The 9,174-nt window shown below is 36.0% G+C and overlaps 1 protein-coding gene across 3 annotated transcripts in view; it reads left to right on the top strand.

Moving 5' to 3' along the window:
- Positions 1–5,208: 5,208 nt before the first annotated feature.
- The window catches only part of USP33 (ubiquitin specific peptidase 33), a 33,197-nt gene continuing 29,231 nt past the window's right edge, over positions 5,209–9,174 (top strand). Inside the window, exons 1-3 of one of the 3 annotated variants that reach the window (XM_008640821.1) lie at positions 5,209–5,370; positions 6,391–6,444; positions 8,531–8,593. In XM_008640821.1, the coding sequence (XP_008639043.1) occupies positions 5,290–5,370; positions 6,391–6,444; positions 8,531–8,593 (198 nt within the window). In that variant the 5' untranslated portion in view covers positions 5,209–5,289. The remainder of the gene's footprint in view (positions 5,371–6,390; positions 6,445–8,530; positions 8,594–9,174) is intronic. The other 2 variants (XM_017743557.1, XM_008640819.2) reach the window with 2 other exon arrangements.

Raw genomic sequence — 9,174 nt, 5'->3', positions numbered from 1 at the left:
CGTGGATACCGCGCAATCCCTAAAAACAGTAATTTACCGATAAATGGCCCTGTTCGCTGCCCGAGTTATCCATGCGCATGGATCACCGGGTATGAGCGGTGGAACAGCCTGGGGGAAAAGTCCGGGGTATCACCTAGTGGAAAATCACTGTAGGCTTCTCCTGCGCTTAGGCAAAGCCCGAGTTAGGAAAATCCTCTTAGAAATATAGAGGTCAGCTAATGGGTTTCATAGTTAGGATTTAGCGTGGTGGAAGAAAGAAACGAAAGAGTGGCCTATATGCCCTGAAAGCCAATATAAAATGAAAACTGTCTAACCCTGTAAGAGGATATATCTTCAACGCCAGCATTTTTTAAAATGTCCTTTCTCTGTGGGAGCAGTACTTAAGGGCAGAAAATAAATGTAATGGAAGTGACTTACCAATTTGTGTCTTGCTTGAGTGGTTAGCTCTTGGTGCCTGAGGAGAACGACCAGGTGTCTCTGACCAGGTTATTGAGCATACTTTTGTTATTTAGTGGGAAAATACCAGGTTTTATACTAAATAGATAAAGTAAATTGTCTACCAGAGCCAGGATTGGTGTCATTTTTTTCAAGAAAATGGGATGTGCTTGTTTATTGTTAGTAGATTTTAAAAAAGATAAAAATATGGAGGGGTGGGAGATAAAATTCAAAACTACCTATTTCTTGGCAGAATGTGAAAGAACTTAGGTCAAGAAATAAGAAAAATGAACCTTAATTTCACACGCTAAGAAGACTAGTTTCAAGTTTGGTAAAAATATCTTTTATGTACAAAGTGGTGCTGAAGTAATTTCTGTAAAGTTTATAAAAAATCCACACATTTTTAGAAAAGTGATAAAAAACATGTCTTAAAAATCTGAATATGCCTAAGGCTATAGCTTCAGTGGGCTTTTATAGCTTAGAGCGAACACTGGTGGGTTTTTTCTGAAGTGTGAAGAATATCAGTATGGCAAGTAATTACTGAACTTCCAGACCTCCTTAGTATTCTAAGCAATTAAGTGTTCAAGTACAAAGTTGCACCCTGTGTCACTCTTGCTTTGTTGCTGTAAAACGAAAATAAATGTTAAATGAAATTGTTCCAATGCATCACTGGTAAAATAACTATGAGTGCAGCTAAGGAGCCTGAATTTAGAGATTACTGGTTTGAGATGCTGTTATTCAGAGCTGTACCGACAAAATAATAAAAGCCTGTAATGAGGACACAATTTCTGCTTCATGTAATTGATGTCTTCAAAATAATCGTTTTATTCTTAAAATCTTCCATCAGCATTCCCTTACTGAACTCTGTAAAATGATCTGTTAAAATGACTCCATATTTAGAACATCAGTGGAATACATAACACATATAATTGTTTATTTCAGTATCTGTTGAAGTGTTAACTACTGTAACTAGGCAGATGAAATCATTAATTCAAAAATTTTTGAAAGAATTTAAAGTCTGTTTTGTTTCTGTAGGCAGTACTGGGTTCCTTACACAAGCCAAAGATAATTTTCGAGATCAGTTGAATTCTCTTACTGTTTGGTGGAATTTTTCTGGGTGTGTGATAGGTCTTCCCTGGTAGGCACCACACAAGTCGGTGGTGCTGTGGAATTCTACTGAATAATAACTAGGTTGCTGGTCATGATGGTTTGAATTATGGTTCATATTTCTCTGATGGCTCAAATTTTTTTTCTTGGTGAATGAAAAGCCTTGTCAGGAACACAAAAAAAATCCCAAGACTGGAGTTCAAGATACTTTTTTCTTTGAATATAACTGTGCATGCTCTAAGCACAAGCCTTTTGGTAATTCCTGCTTTGGAACATTAATTGGTTCACTTGATGGCATGCTGTAGTATGAAGCATTGAGATAGGTGAACTGAAACCTCTGAAGAAAAGCAATGGAGAGAGCTGGCAGTAGACTGCAAAGTTCCTCCCAGATATTTGGGAAGCATTTGATGAGAAGCTTATTGCGCGAGTGTGATCAGGAACAGTTAGTGTGGAAACGGTGAGGGAGTTGGGGCTGTTCAGCCAGGAGAAGAGAGGAGAGGGACACATTATATAACCTCCAGTGCCTAAAGGGGCTGTAAGAGAATTGGAGCAGGACTTTTCACAAGGGCCTGTAGTGATAGGCCAAGGGGGAATGACTTTGAACTCAGAGGGCAGGATTGTTAGATTAGATACTAGGAAGAAATTCTTTGCTGTGAGGGTGGTGAGGCACTGGAACAGGTTGTTCAGAGAAGTTGTGGATGCCCCATCCCTGGAAGTGTCCGAGGCCAGGCTGGTTGGGGCCCTGAGCAACCTGATCTAGTCAGTGGCATCCCTGCCCATGGCAGAGGGTTTTGATACAGATGATCTCTAAGGTTTCTTTCAACCCAAGCCATTCTGTGATTCTATGATCTCACTGGGATCATGAAATGGAGATATACTCCAGCTTTGGAACAGGAGTATAAAATGGAATGCAAGAGAAACTACAAAAGTAGTCTTGTTGGATTGTTTTGGGGTTTTTTTCAATTACTGAAAATGCAGAAAAACAATTTTTGGATGAGATCAGCGCAATGCAGAAGCTGGTGTAAAAGCAGATGTGATAATGAGCTGCAGGGGAAGAAATGCAATCTCTTCAGACAGACTAGGAAGTGGTGACATGGAGGAAGGTCAGTGAGTGAGGGAGGGGCTACCCTGGGCTTGCTAGGACTTAGGGAGGTGAAGGATGAGTCATGGTTTTGAATTAATTTTACAGTTTTAGACTTTAACATAAAAATTTACAGAATGTGTTTCTGCAGCTATGTATATTGAGCTACCAAGGTTATGGCAGTACAGTGAGTTATCACAGTGCTTCAAGATGGAAGGAGGTGTGTAAAAAATTTGTTAACAAAACATGAAAGAAAGGCCATTCAGCTTTGCTCGTATAATGGCATGTGAAGAATTTGTAACATTAAGTACACTTCCACAAGAGATGCTCTCCATATGGACAAGGAATAGGGACCATATCTACAGGGACCTGAGTTTGAACAGCTTTGGCCTTTCTGATGATTATTAGAAAAAGAGAGGTGCAGACCAAGAAACAGAAACTGGCATGAGCAGAACTCCTGGGTTTGGGTTTGTTCAGGACTGCAGGTTTCGATTTGTGCAGTTGCGTGTATGAAAAGTTAAATACATTAAATACAAATCTGGCAGCATGAGGTGAAGTCTCCATTCATTGTTTTGTATTACTTGGAATAATGCATTCAGAAAGCTTCTTTCATAAAAAAATTAGGCCTAAAGCTTTACCTAATCCATTATATCAGTCTTTCTAAAGCATTTGTATTAAATAATCTCACTGCATTTAATGTTCTCAGGGCTTTATTTGAAACTCACTTGTCCTTTTTTAACATTTGAACAGACTTTGCAAACTGTGGAAGATGTAATATGCATTCGTGTTGCCATTTCTGTTCTGAAAGGGAACTTTACAGTTCAAAGAGGAATTGCTAATATGATGGAAGTTGAGGAGATTTGGCTTGAAAAACTGTTGCCTTATTTAAAGTGTCTTTCAGTAACAGTGTATATAGATTACAGACAGTCTGTCACTGAACTGAGGAAGTACTTCTCCAGCTGGAGCTTATGTTTTAGAATAATGCATTTTAAATGTCATGTCACTGGTCCAGGAAGAGAATTTAGATCTCATCTAGAAAAAAAGTCCTAAATGATTAATTTACTGTGGTATTTTCAGTCTTGTGAGATAAGTTCTGAAATACTTTGTTGAACAACTGTTAACATGATATTAAAAAAGACTGAAACATACACACTCATTTTTGAGTCTATTTATACAATTATACGTATAATAAATACATTATTTGTATATAAGTAATTGCTTATATGTAAAGAAAATGTATTTGAGTGTATATATGCAGGTATATACATATGTTCATATAATATGTGACATGAAGTATCACATTATTTCAAAACAAATAATATGTAATACTTTAATAATATTATTTGTGTAACAATGTTTATAGTAATAAAACAGACTATTCATACACATACACACACATATATAGAAAAATGACCAAAGGGAGCTGAAATGGTTCTTGATTCAAAGGGATCTTATTGCAAGGCAATGGAATTAAAAAACAAGTCAGACATAATAAGCTGAGAGTTTACCAGAGAGTGTGTCTGAGATGCCCATTATGCAAGGTTTGTTTTCCCTCACTCTGTCAAAGCTGTAGGGTGCTTAATATTCAAAGGAGTGATTGGTCCTATAAGAGGAAGGAACAAACCTAAAGATGCCAAAGCACACAGGCAAAGTGGAAAGAGGTATTGATAACAGTTCCAAAGGCTGCAAACTGATCAAGGAGAGTACATCACTGAGTTGAAGTTTAGTTGCAAGTATTGATAAAGGAGCACTACATTGGACAGATAATAATTGGACAAAAAAAGTTAATTTTTTCTTGGCCTTTAGAGAGATTGAGTCATCAATAATAGTTGTTTAAATGATGAAACTGAAATGAAGTTATTGGATGGTCCCTGTCTGAATGAGTCAGTTGGAGTATTTTTATAAAAAGAACATTACAGAGTTAATTTTTTTATTTTCTTTCTGTTGCTTTCTATGCAGCTATTGGAATAATAATGTGATTATATTTAGCATTTTTTATTTCTGATAAGTTTCTGTGTCCGCACCAGAGACCTTGGAGTGGCAAAGAGAACAAGATAAAAGTTTGCTGAGTGTTTAGTGCTACGTGTGAGTCACAAGTTGCAGTTTCCTTTTGCTATATAATATGTCTGAATCTAGAATGCGTCTTTGTAAATAAATAAAATCAAGATAAAGTTTCTTTATCCTGTGATAAATGAGTCTTGTGTTCCTGCAGTTTAGCCTTCACAGCTTCAGCACACTTCAGCAGTGTTGCAAAGATCCTGTTCCAGAGTATACAGTCAAAGCCACTGTCAGTTCTAGGTAGGCTTGAAAACTAATGTTAATGTCATTTCGGTGCCATGACAGAGTCCAGGAAGTTAAATAATTTACCCAAATCAGCTCTGCCACATTCAGGATTCTTTTAGTTTATGACCTGGAAGTCATTGGATTTCATTTTAGAAGTCAGCAGGTTTAGTTTGGGCTATTGGAGTATCTTAATAAAGTTATTTATACTAACTTAGTCTAAAAGGCACATTGTTTTAAAAGTTATGTATATGTTGCATGTTAGATATCTAATATTGCTGTCTATTTTAAGGAATTGGGTTTTACTCATTCTTTCTTCTGTTGACAGGTGATTCCCTGGTGTTGGAAATTCCAGCTACGGGATCTTGGAAAATACAGCTTCAGCAATGTCATCACCCAGCAGCAATTGCCCACACTTGGAATCAGTTGGTGAGATAACAAAGGAGGAATTAATACAGAAATCTCATGTGAGTTGTAGCAATTCATTTTCTTCCTATCACTGTTAACTGGTCAGGTTTTTTAGGTCCACATTTTAGTGTATTATTAGTTATAAGATGCATTTAAGTGTCAAGCATGGGTAAAAGCTCCTCTACTGGAATAGTAAGGTTTAAATAAAGTATGAGAAGAATTATGGACTTGATGAAGCTGAAAAACTATTTTTCAGCACTTAAAGAGAACCTTTGCCACGAGTGATGTTTTAATGGAATCATTAGTTAAAAGAGTTAGCATAGCCCCAAGCTGAACTTTATTTTCATTGCCATTGTAGCATTTAGTTACTTGGAATGTCAATGTAGCATAGTGCAACTGACTTCAAGTAGAAACTGGAACAAAGAAATTTATGCTTGAGTTTACTTGGGTAACAGTTCTCTTTCTGATAGAGAAGCCACAGTTTGAGAAACCTCCCCTCCCTGATCTCTTGGTTTCAAGCTAATGTTAATAAATGTAACAAAGGAGGATCTTCTAACTCATTTTAGCTGGGAGGTGATGAAAAGTGAAACCTTTTCTGTCCATGGTGCTAAATTTCTATAACCCTTAATTTGCTACTGAGGAGTACAGCATTTTTCTAGTGTTGCATCTTTTTTGTGTAAACCTTTGCAGGTGGTGTCTGCAAGAAGGAATGTGAATTTATTAAAAGTTCTATCACTTTTATTTCTATGTTAAATTTATAGGAAAGACCAATTATGAAGATTATTATAATTATGTGATATGGTACATAATTGTGCCTTACATAGAAAAGCGATTTTTGGTTTAAGATGGAAAGTCAGAGAGAAATCTGAGCTTTTGGTAGAAAAATATGCTGATCCTGAGATTATGGGAAGCAAAAAACTAGGTTGGTTATCAACATGTCCTTTCATGTCTTAAAGTTATTCATCAGTATTTTTGTCTTGAAGTTATTCAACAGTATTTTTTCTGGTTTTGTCTTGAAGCTGTGTTATACTGGTGAAAGTAAGTGAAATAATGCTTGCTTTTGTGTTGAACTCCAATAGGGCACTTGTCAGGACTGTAAAGTCAGAGGACCCAACCTTTGGGCATGCTTAGAGGTAAGTTGTTCTGTTGTTCCATAGTAGAGTCATTTTCTAGTAAAGTTAAAGTTGATAGTATTTTTTTTTTTAAGAAGCATCTGTAATGAAGTTTTTGAAATTAGTTTAACTTACCATTTAAAAACAAAGCTTCTTCTGCAGTTTATTTTTTAAATTATTTACCATCTATTGGGTACATATTTCTTGTCATTTAAGAATAATATGCTTAAAATGAGATTTTCTTTTTTATAAGAGGGAAGGTAGCATATTAGTGTTTTTATGTCAGTTATGATACTTTTTAGCTCTTAAGTTCTGAAAGTTTTTTTAATCTTTTCCCTGGGTCTGTAGATCTAAAAAATAATTTATTATTCCTGAATTAACTAAATTACTTTTTATAAGCCTTTCTTAGCATTTGTAGTAGTAACATCTAGTAGTAAATGCAGACATTTTACATAATAATGCATACTCTGAATTTTTTATTCTTAAGCAAAACAAAGAAAAAAACTCCTTATTTTGGAACTTGCAGAAGCTTATATGAACATTCTCCTTTGTGCAGATTTCATCCAGTCTTTACCTTGGGTTTAGCTGTGTCATAAATATGCTTTTGCCTGACTCTTCTTTCTTTCTACAAAAAGCCATAATTTTCACTGTATTTAAAAAAAATACAGAAAACTCAAATACGTTGCTTCTGACTGATCTATGATCCCAATTGGAAAGCATACAGCTAACTTAGTTTTTAAAATGTCTTGTGTCTTTGGACTTACAGCTGTTTACAGAGATTGAAATGTTGCCCTGTAGGCTTGACTTCATTTCATGGCAACTTTTCTTTAAGTACTGTCAGAAGGATCTCTAGGCTAATGCCACCTTTTAGGTGTATGTATGAGCATTTTTTAAAATCCCCTTCATTTGTGTCCTTTTTGGTGGGTGGTGGTAACAATTAAGAGATCAGATTATTTTGCTCCTTCTGTCAATAGCAGAGATGAAGGGGGAAAAACAGTGTTTAATGTCTTGTTAGCTGGCCTGAAGTTTTAATTACATATAAAAAAACCTCTTGGGAGTAGGGAAGAGGTGTTCAGGGATGCATCAACCTGGCAGGTGGGAAAATGCTGTCAAGCTTAAAACATATTTTTTATTTCTCACATAGAGCTCTTAGACTGTTACTGAAAAACTAAATTTTATACCAACATTTCCATAGGAGAGTCTTGTAGTGGCAGTAGGACACTTAATGTCATGCTGTGATGTTTCTCCTCTTGGATGAATTGGCATCTTGTCTTCACCTTTTTCAGTAGAAAAACCTGGTGAGATCCCAGCATGAAAACTATCTGTAACCTAACAAATATCTGTGATTATTTAATATTGTAAATTGGCCATGTTCAGCTACTATTTGATTGTATAAATTAACATGCTTAGAGAGTTATACAGATAACCTGCTATACCCTCCTGTGTGATTGGCCTGACTCATGCAAATGAGGAATTAACAAAAATTGCTTGAAGATTGGCAGCTGCAAGATTCCACACTCGACTCAGCCAAATATATTTTGCAATGAGCATGATTAAAATTGACAATTATTTTGCATGTTATAACTAGAATGTGGCAAGTTCTTAGCCATATAGTGCTGGAAACCCTTATGTAAAGGTGAAGAAACTAATCAGTTGTGAAGCAATGCTCTGATGAATAGGCACTGCAGATAGGGGCAGGCCGGGATTTTTGTATAAACATGTCATGGTCCGAGGCTGTTGCCATTCAGTATTTCACCACTCAGGCACTGGATTAACTTTGTGTTTTCTGTAACAATCTTCACCAAATAAGGAATTGTAAAAAATATATGTTGACAGTAATATGAATAAATATATAAAAATGGCCAAAAAATTGTATTCCAAATGTTGCCCATCAGTGAGAGTAGTTGAGTTAAATCTTGCAGCATTCTTTTTTGCTTTAGGTGATATTTATTTTATTGCTTACTGTGCATGTCTCTTGGTTTGAGTAGGACTCTGAAGGTTTGAAATTTGAGTGAATTTTAAAGGGACTGGCAGTATATTCCTATTCTGTAAACCTGTTTGAGACCACTTTTTAATTCTGTATGCTTCTGTGTATCTTGCCCAACAGAACAGATGTACATATGTTGGCTGTGGTGAATCCCATGTTGATCACAGTACCACCCATTCCCAGGTATGTGTGTTTGCTGGTAACAGTTTCTTGAAGCACTGAAGTGGAGAACTTTTATTTCAGTAAAGTCAATAGCTTATGTTAGCTAACTATGGAGGTTTGATTAGCTGTAATTGTTTTTCATGTTACAGAAGCAGGTCTTGCTAAGTAGGAGCATGTGAGCTTATAGTTCATGTGCAGCTGCATACTTAGTTATGCAATTCTTCTAAAAAACATGGTGGAAATGAAAATAAAAAGAAGAAAAATTACTGCTGATTTTCAAGATGCACAGAGGACTCACTGAGTACCTCAGCTTATGTGTATTACTTCACTACTTCAGTGTAAATTTCTGTGGCTGCCTGATACAAGGGTTTTACAAGGAGTGGTCTTATGACTGCATTTTACCACCGCTCCTGAATTCTTTGGTTTTGTTTTGAAGCAGGACCTTGAGAAGAGTGAGTATATATTTATACAAATAGATAGTGCATTAATATAAATCTATATAAATACTTTCAGAGTTTTTTTATCAGCTGTTAAAGCTGAATCACAGTTCTAAAGCCTTAACAATAGACTCAGAGATGAGGTGTTTCTAGAGTAGTTGGGGA

The sequence above is a fragment of the Corvus brachyrhynchos genome, unplaced genomic scaffold, assembly GCF_000691975.1.
Source record: "Corvus brachyrhynchos isolate BGI_N302 unplaced genomic scaffold, ASM69197v1 scaffold48, whole genome shotgun sequence".
Taxonomy (NCBI): Eukaryota; Metazoa; Chordata; class Aves; order Passeriformes; family Corvidae; genus Corvus; species Corvus brachyrhynchos.
Note: the sequence above shows the minus strand (reverse complement) of the source record. Positions and strands in the feature narration are given on the sequence as shown.